The sequence below is a fragment of the Drosophila teissieri genome, chromosome 3R, assembly GCF_016746235.2.
Source record: "Drosophila teissieri strain GT53w chromosome 3R, Prin_Dtei_1.1, whole genome shotgun sequence".
In the NCBI taxonomy this organism is placed as follows: domain Eukaryota; kingdom Metazoa; phylum Arthropoda; class Insecta; order Diptera; family Drosophilidae; genus Drosophila; species Drosophila teissieri.
The window spans coordinates 31,683,967-31,699,063 of NC_053032.1; the positions used below are offsets into that span (position 1 = coordinate 31,683,967).

The 15,097-nt window shown below is 47.5% G+C and overlaps 2 protein-coding genes across 2 annotated transcripts; one reads left to right on the forward strand and one right to left on the reverse strand.

Annotated features, from left to right (window-relative positions):
* The first annotated feature begins 634 nt into the window (after positions 1-634).
* On the forward strand, positions 635-9,384 carry LOC122620646 (protein kinase C-binding protein 1). The gene is made up of 9 exons (XM_043798218.1): positions 635-839; positions 983-1,110; positions 1,915-2,946; positions 3,085-3,248; positions 3,312-3,393; positions 4,923-5,103; positions 5,182-7,637; positions 7,725-8,591; positions 8,659-9,384. The coding sequence occupies exons 3-9, from the start codon at positions 1,930-1,932 to the stop codon at positions 8,875-8,877; spliced, it is 4,986 nt and encodes a 1,661-aa protein (XP_043654153.1). The 5' UTR covers positions 635-839; positions 983-1,110; positions 1,915-1,929; the 3' UTR covers positions 8,878-9,384.
* A 170-nt stretch (positions 9,385-9,554) lies between these two features.
* Positions 9,555-11,368, reverse strand: LOC122621120 (alpha-tocopherol transfer protein-like). The gene is made up of 5 exons (XM_043798877.1): positions 10,925-11,368; positions 10,729-10,836; positions 10,106-10,250; positions 9,842-10,055; positions 9,555-9,785 (listed from the first exon to the last, which is right to left on the reverse strand). The coding sequence occupies exons 1-5, from the start codon at positions 11,197-11,199 to the stop codon at positions 9,631-9,633; spliced, it is 897 nt and encodes a 298-aa protein (XP_043654812.1). The 5' UTR covers positions 11,200-11,368; the 3' UTR covers positions 9,555-9,630.
* Between the last annotated feature and the right edge of the window lie 3,729 nt (positions 11,369-15,097).

Sequence of the window (15,097 nt, forward strand, 5' to 3'; positions counted from 1 at the left end):
TTTTACAGCTCTTCGTGGTCGCATGTTTTGTGTAATCCTTTATTTAAACTCGCTTAATTTCGTATTGATTAATTCATGATTAATGTTCTGGATTAATGGGCCTATATGTAAACCATACACCATTAGACGTGTGGTTTTGGCTTCTGTCACTTTGTGTATTGTTGGAAGTCATTAGGCAATGCTCTTGTGCTCATGAATTTCAAATACGTAATAATACGAAAACAGCCCGTCAAAATGATGGTACAATAAAGACTCTTAACAAATTGAATGTTTTATGGAAAAATATCCCACTTCACTTTTAAGAAGCAAAGTTCCCCTCAGCCACTATTGCCAACTAGATTGCTTAGCTAGTAACCGCACCAGCCAGCGTTGCCAACAGCTGCTGGTTAGTTTTGAAAGAGGCAGTCTTACTTAGTTTTCTATTATGATGGTATAGTCTGTCTAGTAACGCAGATTCAAATGTGTTATTTTAGTTTGTGGGTAATGAACTAAGCCTTTTGAATGCGCGCCAATTTCGAATTGCTGAATTTGGTCGTACTGAGGCAGCATCAACCAAAGTATCGAATTAGCTTATCATCGATAGCATAATTGACTCTCCCTACACCGATAGCCCGATAGACCGCGGACTGTTGTCATCTGGCAGCACTGTTACTTCGGGAAAAAATAAACTACAACAAAACCATTAATTAAACTAGGAAGGCGCTGCGTTACATCAATTGAGGAAGCCGATCATCGGCTAATCGCTGTACGTGGAAGACTCGAGAACCGGCGTCTGGAGACGGCGGCCTTGAAGGCGTTGAGTTAAGGCGCCGATTTTCGCCCACAGCCCTGAGAAATTGGTAAGAGCCAGACACAAGGAAATGCTCTCCGCCTATCACTCTTCCCCCACCCCTCCCCGCCTAGCATCCGCACCAGTAAACCTGGCCATGCAGAGCACAACACACTGAAGACACTTAATTCATCGTGCGCACATTTCTTGCAGATGCCGCGGCAGAGGAATCTCGCCCAGAAACCGCTCGGCCCGAAATAAATCGCACAGTTATGGTTGCGGCTTGCAAATCGCCAGCGGAAGAGTGGCCACAGTGAGGCCTCCTAGCACGAACCTCGCAGGTGCGTAACATTCGCGAAGCGACCCCAGATGCAAATATGTAAGCAGGAAGTGCGGCGAACACGCCGCAATCACTCGCTGAAGTTGCGCGGGTGACGCAAAAAGAACGGCAAACGAAACACGCACGATTCCGTGACACTTTGCATTTATTCATTGCCATTTGTAGCATTCGTCACATTCGGCACACTTCGGCGAGTCGGGCTGATATGGTTTAGCATATCGTGTTTGCGGTTTCGAATTCTCTCCGATTTTATGGCTAAAATGTGTACTTGGTAACGAGATTGCAGGCCACACTCCATACAGAGTGTCTTCACACTGCTATTCTCACAACTCAAACAGTTAAAGAAACACTTCATCCGTTAGAAAGTGTGTAACTGGTAGAAGAGTGGGTTTCCAAACCATTCTTGTATTCCTGATCAGGATCACCAGCCTACTTGTATCATGTATCTAAGTATAGATTAGTGACTGCACTCTAGTATAGTGTCCCCTCTTGCTTATTACTCAAAATGACATTTTGTAATTGAAGAATATAAGGCAGATTCGTAAATTGTCTAGTTAATATGGCCTTTAAGATATGTTGTTTGTTTGTATTTTTAGAAACCCAAACATACATAAGGATACTGCACATTTAGTCTTCCTAAAATGTATTTATACCTCTAAAGCAGCATTAGCATTAAAATAGCTATAGTTAACCTCACGAATTTTGACCGAAAAAAATCTAAAAATAGGTTAATGGGCAAAACATAAAACTATTTTTTTTAACATGTTCAATTGCCAGATTTTTCCATTAATTATACCCTTTTCAGTCTTTCACACAGAGCATGGAAAGCACGGACAGCAGCGACAGCAGCGGGGATAGTTTAAAGTCCATTCCCCGGCCGGACTTCGAGGCCCTCTCCGCCATCGGCAGCCCACAGCCGCAGTTGCAGAGCTCCTCGCTTGATGGCCACATCGAGATGGAGCCGGTCATCATGCCCAGCAAGCGTCAAAAGTATATGGTCAGTGCGCTGCCTGGCTCGGCCAACTGCAGCAGCAACTCGTCCAGCTCGAGTCCCTCCAACATCAACGTGGGCTCCTCGCTTACCATGAAGTTGACGAAGGTGCAGCCACAACAGCATCAGGCCAAGTCCTCCACGCCAAACAACAAAGCCAAAGTAGCCAAGGAAATGCTTGCTCTGCAGCGCTCACACATCGAATCCGAGGTGCTCAGCAACTTTGTGACCGGTGTGTCCAAGCTGAAGCGCCGAAAGTCGCGCAATTTGCCCGGGAATCTCGCCACGCAGGCAGCAGGTGGAGAGCTATCCCGCAGCTTAAATGCCTCCTCCAAAAACGAAAAAAAATCTCTAAAGGTTGCCCTTAAGCGGAGCAAAAGCATTCCTGCTCCCATCCTCGACTCCGATGACGACTGGCAGGACGAGGACATCGACAGGAGCATTAAGATCTGCAGACCGAGAGGACGATCGATGGCCTTCGAAGATGGCGAGCGGCTGGCGGATCTAAATGTGGAGGACAGCAACATTGAGCCCCCATACTCAATTGCCACCCGCTGCCGGTCCCGAAGCAAAACTTTATCCTTGAGCAACAGCTGGAGCAATGATGACAAGGGCCCACGACGCAGCAATCTACGCAGCGAGAACGAGGAGTTCGCGAAAAAACATAGTGCTTTTCTTGATCGCGTAATCCATGATGACCGGGACTCGGAACTGGTGTTGAACACATCCGGCGAAGGCGATAACTCGCTCTTCTCGGATGTCAGTGACACAAAGACGATAACGGCCAAAACCCAAGAGGAGGAGGCGGCCGAGCGGCTGGTTCTCATTTATGAGGAGCCACCAATGGTGAGTGGTGACAAAAGTTGGTAGATATTACTTTGAATTAGTTGTACCTTGCCGTGCATTACAACATACAAATTGCTACGCTTAAGAAGATAAACAAATAGTGGGCCCATAATAATTTCTTGCAATCCTCTCCTGCAGCCCGGCTGGGACCCGTTCTGCTGGAAGTGCAAAGGGTGCGGCAAGCTGATGCCTTGCTCCAAGTGCCTGCGCTCCTTTCACACTCACTGCGTCCGACCCACCACCAAGTTCGACTCCGGCTGGAAGTGCCCCGAGTGTCAGGTGATCGAGGCAGTTCCCAAGAGGTGACTATCTGGCATTTCCCTATAAGTGAAACCTATGTATATACTGGTCATTTGTGTTTCCAGACTGCGGCGCAATGGAGTTTCAGTGGATCTACTAAGCCAGCTGCTTTCCTTCGCCCTGGACCGTATGAAGCATGTGCGCGGGGTGAGTGACTATGCTGAATTCGCGATTCATATTCCATCGGCTCTGTATGTAATGTAATTTGTTCCTTGTCGAGATTTCATTATCATTCAACGCCGTTCTCCGTGTGTATCAAAAGTCACGCGAAAATATTGTGCTTCACCAGAGACACGTAAATATGTACATATATACACAATGTGTGGTTTTCAGCATCCATACTTGCTGATAACTCATAGGTAAATTCTATGTTTAACCCCTAAAATCAAGTACAAGACTTCCAATCAAACTGAAGACATTCAGCAATATTGCAATTTAGGGGTGGCATTGATTGAAATATTACTGTGCCCGCAGCTGCTAATAATATGGGATATAAATCTGTGATTTTTTCGCTCTTTGCCGCCTCCACTCGCTTCCACTGTAGACCCAGTTTTTCTCTTGTTTCAGCGGACGAGCAGATAGACACCTGAAAAGTCTCGCTGGTCTGCCGGGCTATTGCGTTCTTGGGCAACAAGTTACTTTGCGCTCCCTTGACCCTTGGGGCTAAAGCCCCACATATGCACATCCGGCATGGCTCCCCGCTCCAACACCAATTCCAACAGCAGATGTGGGCATTAGTCGGGGCTGTTTAACGACTCACGTGGTTACTTTTCTGCGCTTACTTATCTGCCAGTCGATTCCAATGGCCAAAGGCCTGCTGGTGTGGCTAATGGCTGGCTGTGATTGTGTTCGTGAGGGCCTCATGAACATGATAATGCGGTTTAATGGTCTGAGCTACGCAAATAGACTGTTCAATTCCGTCTTACAATGCCTGGCCCCAGGGGAGAATAGCGAACCAGAGGATGGACAATCAACATATCATTAGATTCCTGTACATTTTGTTTTCCTCTATGAAGAACTGTAATATTACGAGAACCAACGAATTTAACCAAATGTATCACTGCTTGGGCGGAGTTTAACTTTAGTAACATTATACAAAAGTGCAAGCAGTATGGATAAGCATATACTATTATAACAATTTATGTATATCAACAGTGCCATGGAACGTAATAGCATTTTTCTGACTGACTTCCGGATGTTTTTCATCTACGTCAAACGACAGGAAACGTGCCCACAACAATAGTTTCTATAACATTATTGTGTTTGGTAATTTTTCGGTAGCACTAGTTTGCTATTACTCTAAGTCCATCAGTGGCTTTTCTCTGTACACAGTAGTCTATCTTTGGCCTCCATTTAATACCTTGGTCGCGTGTACATATATATATATACATATATATATATATATACTCCAGAAGACGTGCAAGGAACAACAGATAGCAGCAACAATATTTGCTCAGCTCACCGTTCCCTCCTCTACCGCCAGACCCCTGTAGCCATCCCCCTCCGTGACATGGATACACATGTACATATACACATACACTTAATCGGCGTATCTGGGTAGAAGCGAAAACTTGTTCTCAAACGACAAAAGCTCGTTGAACGAACGATCTCTTCGCCGCGCGACGAATTCAGATCCGCCACTGATGCACCCTTTCCACATCCATCTCAATCTGCAGGCCCATAAGCTCCGGTCGCCGCAAGAGGTCTTTCCGCTGACGTACAAGAAGTACTTTGTGAACCCGGTGAGCTTCGAGATCCTGGCGCAGTGCATCCGCAATGGGGCCTACCAAAGCACTGAGGAGTTTCTCGGCGAAGTGAAGTGGATACAGCACAACGCTCTTATCCTGGATGCCGGCGGTAAGTGCATTTCGATAAAATCGATTAAGCCTATTAAAGGTCATTTGTTAATGGCTTTGAATGATCTTTATCTTGTAGATGCCAAAGTGGAACAGGCCGCCAAGGCTTTGGTGAAGGTGTGCCGACAGGAGGCCAACGAAATCGACACCTGCCCCGAATGCTATCTAAATGCCAATTCCAGCGACGAGTGGTTCGTGAAGGTGTGCCGGCATCCGCATCTCCTGCTCTGGGCGAAACTGAAGGGATTCCCCTATTGGCCCGCGAAAGCCATGGGCTCATCAAACGCTACGCTAGTAAATGTGCGATTCTTCGGCAAACACGACCGAGCTTTCGTGCCCGTTAAGGACTGCTTTCTTTATTCGGCTCAGAATCCAAACACGCAGACCAGCCGGAGATCAGCTAGGGATTTGGCCGAATGCATCAGGGAGGTTGAGGTTCACATCGACCAAATCAAGCGGAAGATTGGCGCGTTTAATTATGCTCCCTATCGCACCCCTTACGATCCTCTGGAGGAGCAACAACAACTGGAGCAGATGATGCCTGGCGTGTATGCGGCTATCGACAGGGAACTGGAGCCGGCCAATAAGACACCGCTGCAGTTTCTTATACGCAAGACCGCGGACGACAAGCTGTCCATAGTCAAGAAGACAAAGGCGACAGAATCAGGAAACGAATCGGATCAGTCGCCCAGTCCTACGAAAAAGCTTTCGGAGGTGGATATTGTTCCTGTAACTGGGGCCGGGTGCAGCGATCACTCAAAGGTGAAGAGCAACAACTATGAGGTTATACCCAGATCTGGTGAATCGTTGACCGACTCTCGTTGCAAGGTTTTGCTCAAACGGAAATCTCTAGCTGCCAAAATAGTTTCAGAATCCGTGGAAACTTCAGAAGCGGCGGCATCAAAACGCAAACATTCTCTGAGTGATGCCAGTTACACCAGCGAATGCAGCGAGCACAAACGCAAGTCAAAGCATGCTAGGAAACAACAGGAACAGGATAATCAAATTGAAGGGCTAGAAAAAACTGGCCAAGAGCCTTCAAGATCTCCTAAAATCGCACCACAGGATGAGAAACTACAAGATGCAGAGACTGTCATAGAAAGTGCTGTCAATGAAACTTCCACCGCATCCCCGGTATCTGCGTCTGTGGTTTCTGTGGTGGAATTGGTCAGACGACGCCAGGGAGTGACCATCACAAAGATACCACGCGAGCAACAGCAGACAGCAGAGGACACAGCGGTGGCACCCATTCCTCCTCCAACAGCGCCACCTCCCAAACAAAATACCCCAAAAGGAATTGAAGCAGCGAACCCAAAACAATCCGATGTCGAGAGACAACAAGAACAGCTCATTAAAAAAGTAATTCCGTTTATAGAAATTAAAACCGAGGTGATGTCGGAGCCAGAAGACGAAGAAATTGAGGAAAGATCAATTGAGGTTAATCAAACTCCAACTACTGAAGTTCCCATGCAACAGGAGACAGTCACAGCACAGCCGGAATCTCAAATGCCAGTTGCAGTGCCGGCTCCCCAACCCAAGCCAGTGGATATTGTACCTTGTGAAGAAGTCAGAATCAAGGAAGAGATTCTCAGCGAAGAAGAAATGGAAACAGAGCAGTCTAATGTGAGTCAGAGGTTTAAGTCTGTGCCACCGATGCCATTGCCTATGCCCCCGCCTCCTCCCTTACCGCCACGAGAGGAGACACCCGCAACGAATGACCTGGTTCGATTTGTGGGCGACACCACAATCCAAAGGGTAGGCCAGAAACAGGGAGTCAAGTCGACGGATTCAGCAGGAAAACGTAAAGGGCTTCAGCAAGTTCCCATAGCAGGCACACCCCAGGCACCCTCTCCAAGTCACTCGCCTGTCCAGTCAACTGCACCTTCACCTTCGGCATCACCAAAGCCCACTAGCACTCTTGCTGTTAACAAGCCAACGCCACCACCCAAAGGAAAGTCTCCGTCACACCTTCAATTTAGGGGGAAAAACGATCGTATCCCAACCTCCCCGCCGGGGACTGCTCCCCCAGCCACCACCACGTCTTCTTTGCTCAGATCCAACATGGTAGTGATTCCAGTGGAGCAGGGCGGCAGCTGCCATCCACACAGTCCTATGACTTTCCCGGTTCCACCATTGAGGGCCGTTTCAAAGAACACGCTGCAGAATACCTCAACGCTACCAACTTCCTCTTGCGTTCCCAGCTCAGTATCTATGCCCCCACCACTAGCCGGTTTGACTGTTCCTCCAATGGCCACGTCCACATCACAGGAAGACTCAATTACCAACAGTGTACCATCCGGGGGTCTACTGGCCAGCGCCTTAAACGGAACGGCAAACGACTCCTTGCCCAGTGATTCCATTCCTAATGATCCCATAACTCCGGGCTTGGCCACGGCATTAAGTGAAATGCTCCTGCACTCCGGTGCGCCAAAGTTGGTAGCTCGCCCACGCGGGCCTCTCCGATCGGATGGCTCCCAAATCTATCCCTCGCAAGCCGGACCGGTCTCGCAAAAACTGAAGGAGAACGCACACAAGGTATGATTGCTTCTAAAATTTAATTCGCTAATCTTTGTGTACATGTTACCCCACTAAAGCTGTCTTGCCTTATCCCCAATTTCACAGATTACCGACTACTTTATATCCGTCATCGAAGATACGCTCAGCGACATGGCTACTGGAGACCAGAGTGTCCTGCAGGCCCGGATTGCCGGGTTGTCGCTGGAGAACGAGCGTCTGAAGCAGCACTACGACCGCCAGATAAACGACTTGCATCGCACAAGCGAGCTGATGATTGCCGAGATGCGAAAGACATTGGAGCAAGAGCACAAACGCGTGATCTGCGATCTGCGACAGCAGAACGCCATGGAGCAGATGCGGGCGGTCGAGGAGGCCAAGAGGAAGCAGTGGTGTGCGAATTGCATGCGTGAGGCACAGTTGTACTGCTGTTGGAATACCTCTTACTGTGACTATCCCTGCCAGCAGTTGCACTGGCCTAGACACTCTGCCTCTTGTGGTCAGTCTGTGCCATCGGCAATCCCAGTTCCACCTACAGTTCCGGCTCCGGTAATAGAGCCTGGCCGTTCCAAATCTAAAGTGGCCACGCCAACGCCGACTCCATCGATAACAAGCCCAAGTCCCAGTTCGCAGATAATGCGAACAGTAGCGCCCTGTCCATCCGCACCACCTATTCCCAGCGCAGCAAGTTCCAAAAAGTGGCCACCTATGATGTCGTTGATGAACCAACCCAATCAGGAGGCCATGCTCAAGCTGCCCGCCACTACATACCTTCGGCCAGTGGTCAGCACCACGATGACAGCTCCTGTGACCGCCCCGCCACCAGCGAATAGCAACAGCATGAACGTAATAATGGCACCCACACCACCGCCAGGAAATAATATGGCCACTTTAATGTCCGCACAGCGAACTCCCCCCAACTACAATGCCAAGCACACCAATCAAGCGATGCCCGTGCAGCGCTTTAATATTCCTGTAAGTTCATAGCATTCTAATTAGCAGCCGTTTCCTGAGACGTACTTATTTTTAAATCGTGTTTCAGTTGCCCATCACCGTAAATGCGAATGCACCCTTCATGATGGCAGAGCAGCATCAGAAGCAAGTACCAAAAGCTACTGGTCGCTCAGGAAAAAACAATAATCGAATGCGCCAAACCTACAGCAACAATATCAACAACAGCAACCCACAGGGTATGCGCAGCAATAACAATCCGCAGGCTATCCGCCAGAATCAAATGAATCAACAGGTATTCCAGCCATAAATCGTAGACGACTAGCAAACTTTACGATAGATTTTCACCTGGAAAGACTGCTTGCAATTCAGATAATAATTTTCTTGATATTCCGGAGGAACTCGTTAAAACATCGATTTACTTGGCCCATTACACAAATGGTCATCGCATGTATTTGGGCTTTAATTCTTTAAATTCACCCGAGCGCAGCTATTGACGATGGTTTTCTTTTAGATTAGGTTTAGTGACGAAAGTGTAAAATAATATTACCGTTCAATAATTACTTGTAAGACTCGATAAACTCTATTCTAGTATTGCTGGTTTTACTGTAACCTAACCGCCTAGTAAGTAAGACTCATTGCGAAGCCATCAGATGGACTTTGCCTAATCATAGCAACTAGTAGTCTGTAAGGGCATCCCATTTTTCATTTTAATCGTGCTGTAAATTGTTTTTCTCATTTGTTTTACATACCTTGTATGTATATTTAAAGCTAAGCTGCAACGTAAATAAAGGACAATTAATTTTTTGGGTAATAACGTATAGTTTGAAATCAAATATAATTAATTAATTGAAAATTCCTTACACCGAGAATAAATCTTAATACAATCTTTAAGAAGCCGTAAAGAAAATCTGACGGCAGTTACAGCCCAAAAGCATGCTGTGGAAAATTGAAAATTGCAAGATTCTTCTCCGGATTTAAAAAGAACTTTTCGCTTTATTTATTTCATCAAACACCGAGGAAAACAATAACAATTTCTCTAGAGTAAGGTGGGGCCATTGCCCTAATCAATATCCAGCTTCTTGAAGTTTCCCTCAATCCCGAACAAGTCTGAAGCATTTTTGGCTTTGCCGGGTCGCAGTTTCTCATTCACCTGGTGGCGGGTTTCGAACTCGAGCATTTCCTTTCGATTGTCCAGCAACTTTTTATAGTAAATCTCTGCAAACAATTGTTTAAATATTTTTGGTATATTTAGAGTACTATTTATGACCGACCTTTTGCCAAGTTCGTCTCCTCCAGTTGACCGCCGTACTCCTTGGGGAGCATTTCCTGGGGCACGAACTTGTAGAACTCCTTCAAGTCACTGTGCATGTGGAGCACAGAGATCAGTTCCTTTTTCATAAACGGGGTCATCAGCGCGAGAATCTTGTCCATGAAGGGTACAATGTTAATGAAGTGAAAGCCTATCAACCGGATAGCAGCCGCTTCCTGAAAATAGGACTTTTTATCATACGTAACGAAGGGTTTAGCTCAGCCACCTGCAGGTAATAGAGAAACTTCTTCATTTGCAAAAGGCCAATGCGGGCTACATGGCCCAGGGAAGTGTTCTTCAGATCGATTACTATGACGTGGCCCGGCTGAATGCCATCTTCATACATCCAAAAGTCGAACACCATGCAATATCTGGAAGTGAAGAGCAAAGGCTTTCAAAATCCAATCCAAACTTACGAAGTGTGTCCACTGATACAACCCCTGATCTGCACCCTTGTCTGTCAAGCCTGCTTAATTGTTGGCTCTTAATTGCCTACCATTATGCAGCAGGTTATAATGATCGTTATTAACGAAGTTAGTGAGCTGTACATTAAGGCGAAATAACCGAGTAACCCAGTGTGTACCTCGGTGCTTTTGGGTGCATTTAGTCTGAGAGTTCAGTTTGGACCTTTAATCTTTTCATGCTCCGCATGCTTGTCATAATCACGCCACAAATGACGTGCGAATCACGCTCTGTCTCAGTACAACAATCACTGTCAACCATTAATAATACAGTTGAATTGAGCAAATGTTTGTGAATTGTCCATAACTATTTCACTTAGGGGATATGTCAGGATTTTCTTAGTTTGGTGACGATGCAAAGGCAGTTCTCTGGTCCGTTGGTACTCACAGCTTCATTACATCTGCAAAATTGTAGTTTGAGGTATTCAAGTCATCGAGCTTGGCGAGAATCACCCGGTATCCTTCGGGAGTGGCGCCTGGCAGGGGAACAATGGAGCTGTCCACGCATAAAGAAATTATATAGTTATTAGGCACAATAGGCACTGAGAGAAGTCCGAGTAAAGTCAAGTCGGACTACAACCCACACTGTTCGCATGGCGCGCCTGATCTCGGGCCGCTCGCAGTCTAGGTTCACGAAGAACTCCTCCAGGTGGGTGCGGGCCGTGAGATTGGTGTCCAGGACCTGCTTGGCCACCTCCATGCTGCAGCGGCAGGCGTGGAAGAAGTGCAGGGCCTCGCCCTCGGAAAATCTATCCGAGATGTGCGGCTGCGCGTGGATCCAGTCCAGAAACTTCAGCACCTCCGGCCGCTTGATCTCCGGAAAACTGGCATACTGATCCTCCAGGCTGGCCTCCTTCATCTTGGTGGGCTGCTTTGGGATTTAGTGGGATTTACTTTTGATTGTTGCGCTAATTGGCCCGAAACGCGATTGAGCGCGGTCAACTCTCGAATGAAATGGAAATGGAAGCTGGTTGCTTTCGCAAGTGAAACTGGTTGGCTTCGCGAATTCGGCATGCAGTTCCGTGTGTTCGGGATGGGATCGGGAATGGGAATGGGGGCTTTTTGGGAGGGGAGTTGGGACTAGCATGTGTTCAGGAAAAACTGGCAGTGGCATTCGCTGGGCACACGGAAAAAAACTCAAGATTTTCCTAGATTGAGTCCATGAAAGCTTACCCTTTTTGATTGACCCCACTTTTGTTTATCAGTAGGTCAATTAAGAGACATATTTTGTAGTTAAGACAATATTTACAAAACTGTAATTCTTTCCAGTGCATTTATCTTCGGTTCATTTCACTCCGCTTCCATCAGGCTGCGTGAAAATGCATTTTTACTCGCCTGCTGTGCCGTTCGCTTATTATTATATTTTTCTCTCTCTCGGGATTGCATAACATGTGATCAAGTGATTGGGCGGCCGATCCATGACGAGGGGCTGTTATTATTTCGCATGGCGTGTGCTGGGAAGATCGAGAGATCTCAGCTCCTTCATCAAAGCCAAAATGCGACGCTTGACTGGCGAAAGAAAATGATTTTTGCGTATGAGTATGTGTGAGGCTAAGTGAAGATTAAAGATTGGAGAAAAATGTGGTTATGTAGTTGTGTACATGGCGTATACGTAATATTGGGCAATCGAACCGCTTGTCAAATGAAAAGATTTTATGGGTCAATTTAACTCTGATACACCGGCTTAGTCAACTCGAATTTAACCTAGTTTCTAAATCAAAATGGTTTATCTAAGTTAGTTGCACAATAAATTGTTTGTTCAAAGAATCCTTCGCCAAATAAGATGTCAACTCTCGCGAGTTCCTCGAGTTGCATTGCAAGTACGTGTGGCAACTTCGTCGTGGACTTTATCCGCGGAGTCTAGCTGCCACAACGGCCTCATTTCCGCGGCAGACACTTGACATTTTGCCAACAGCAGACACCAGGCATCCACTCAGCCGGCCACAAATCCAAACTGGCTAGGCAGCCTGTGCCTGCAGCCTGATCCGGGCACTGGGAAAATCGATCACCTAGAAGACGGTTTCAAGTGGGTATTATGTACGTGAAACATTTATTCACAATGAGCCCGGCTTATTTGTTACCAGAGTTTTAAATGTACGAAATGAGGGCGATCTTAAGAAGTGTTTCGCTTTTCTCACAGTGTGGCTGTGGCATGCTTCGCTCAGTTAAAACAGCCGGTGCGCCACTTTGGCGTGTCTGAAATTCCAAACGGATTAGAAGCCGCGCGCAAAGAGCAAACGGCAACAGCAAATGTTTGCTGTTTGCTGCCAATGGCAACCAGTTTGCGAGTCGGAGGAGTGGAAACTGCGGGATCCCAAAGGGGATGGGGATCAAAGAAAGGAGGAGGAGGTGCGGCGGACTTCTGTTTTATTTTGAACTGCTGGGGGCAGGTGTCGTGGTGTCAGCCTCGAGTGTCAAACTAGGTGCCAATTCCAAATTAATTATACAGCCCGAAGTGCGAGCTTGGATCGCAGCTCGACTTGCACGTAGGGGTCAGGTGCAGCCAATGATCTGGTAACGTCATTAGCATGGGCAGGGTTTGGGAATAATACTCGGATGGTTCTTGGATTGTGGCTGTTATATGTTTAAATATATACCATATATACTGTTATACTTTTCTGAATCTGTATAGCAACTGGCTAACTGCAGTCTGCTAACGAACAGGCAGGTGAACATCAGTTTTCGCCATGGTGACCCACAAAAATCAATCGCAGGAATGCCTGCATGCTAATCGCGGATCGGGTTTCTGAAAACCACGAAGACGGCGATGATCATGATGATGGCATGGTGGTGACAACATCGCTTGGCGACGTGCGTTTCTTTTAAGTTGCCGTCACGCACCGAGTCCTACGTGTAGGTCGCCTCTCTGGAACTCCATTGCTCAGTCCTTCCTGGAACCCAGACCAGTGGCTTCGCACTTTTGCCGGCTGCGATTGTTGCTGGTTCCATTTGGCCATTTTTCACGCATTTGACTGCATTACTTAACCTCAATTGGGCAGACGACGTGCATCAACTGGCCACACTCCCATTCCCACTCCCATTCCCGCTTCCATGCCAACCGCCAACCACTCCCCAGCCCACTCGACGGCCCCCTTTTAGGCCAACGGTTGCATTTCCGTTGGCCACCAGAGCTCCGTTGAACAAATGAAGTTGTCGCGTCGGCTTACAGCAATTTGCATGTGCATGTGCCCCTGCCACCCAGATCCCCTTTGCGGGCCAGCGGATCCTGTCCAGCTCTGGTTGTCCATTTCAATTGTCGATCGATCGCGCAGCTCTGACTCACTTCTACACTGGGAAAGCAGTACTAACATTTCATTAGTCTTGTGTCTCCAAATGCCTTTTATACAATGATAGCTCAAGACAACATTGGCTTCAAATTCGATTTTAAGGTGTCTTGAGAAGGTTTCCAAGCTGTACGACATTTTTCGCAGTGTGCTGGCTGCCCTCGCACCTTGTGCTCCTATGTCTCCTCTAACAATTAACGGGCATTGGGCATGGGATTGGGGATTGGATGGGTTGGGGCAACTCCTATCGCACCACGCTTTCGTCGCTCGCCGGCTGAAAAAGCTTCAATTGTTCTGCGAGTCGAAAACTCGTTTTGCGCATGCGCGCCTTTTTTGTGTGATTCGATTGTGTTTTATTCGGCGTGGCTCTTTTTGTGTTTTTTTAGCGGTTTTTGTTTTGATTTCTGATTGCCGTTCGAATGTCTTTTTCAGCCCGCAGTTGCTGCTGCGGTCGGCGGTGTGCTGCTGCCTTTTTGTGCTGCTGTTGGCCACTCTTATTTACGGTGGCAAGTGTCGCTTGACAAATTGATTTTGATTTGTTTGGTGTTTTTCCTTGTTTTGTATTTTGTTAGCCGCATATGCAGGCTGCTGGGCGGCAATGGGAAGTTTTGTTAGGGGCTTGGCAACCTTGAGTTAAGTGCAACTTCGCCCAGGGAAGTGAGTGTTTGAAAAGCCATTAAATTGCCTTGGTTCCCAGCCGAACAGGAAGAGGAATCAACAGCAATATCCATCCAATTATCACTTCCTTCGGAGCATTCAAATTGGAAAATGGAAATTGGAAATCAAACAGCAACAGTTGAATGCACTCGACTGCCGCCGATTCGCGGGGGTGGAGGGTGCGGCCTTGGACGGGGTGGAGGATCGGGGCAGCAGGGCATTACACGCTCGTTGGCATCCTGTTTCATGCAACAGCAAGCAACAGGATGCCGCACAAACACTCCGATACCCGAGGGTTGCTTTGCAGCCCAGCACTGAGGAAAATGGGTGTCCCAAAGTTGAAGATGGTTCCCATTATCATTTTATTCCATGTCAAGCGTTTTTGCCAGTGTGCTCGGCCCTAAATGGCCCTCGAAAAGCCAACCAAAGTCAGTTACAAGTGAATGCCAAACAAAGCCCGTCCCTCCAGCACCAGCGATCCATTCCAACCATCCCACCAACCATCCATCCACTCAGCGAGCGCACAAAGGAACAGGCAGCACAATGCATTAGTACCCTCCGGAATAACAAAAAGCGAAAAAGGAGCTGGAATACCCAGGTCCGAACAAAGGAAGACCGGTCGTGCGTCTCGAGAATCCTTAAGCCGCAGCAGACGAACAAGGAACTCTCGTCTACACTACTCATCAACGGCCGAACACCTGATGATGGCTCTGACTGCGACACCTGAACGTTCAAAAATGATAATTAGACGGCCTAGCAACCCTCGGCCAGACAGACGTTACAATCGACCTGGTAGCCAGCGGAGTAATGGTGGTG

Excerpts from the sequence above, each read along its gene's own strand:
- LOC122620646 (XM_043798218.1), top strand. The coding sequence starts at position 1,930 with ATGGAAAGCACGGACAGCAGCGACAGCAGCGGGGATAGTTTAAAGTCC. Across the intron at positions 3,394-4,922 it reads GTATGAAGCATGTGCGCGGG|GCCCATAAGCTCCGGTCGCC; the intron begins GTGAGTGACTAT and ends CTCAATCTGCAG. Across the intron at positions 7,638-7,724 it reads TGAAGGAGAACGCACACAAG|ATTACCGACTACTTTATATC; the intron begins GTATGATTGCTT and ends CCAATTTCACAG.
- LOC122621120 (XM_043798877.1), bottom strand. The coding sequence starts at position 11,199 with ATGAAGGAGGCCAGCCTGGAGGATCAGTATGCCAGTTTTCCGGAGATC. Across the intron at positions 10,837-10,924 it reads AGGCGCGCCATGCGAACAGT|CTCCATTGTTCCCCTGCCAG; the intron begins GTGGGTTGTAGT and ends ATGCGTGGACAG. Across the intron at positions 9,786-9,841 it reads GGAGACGAACTTGGCAAAAG|AGATTTACTATAAAAAGTTG; the intron begins GTCGGTCATAAA and ends AATTGTTTGCAG.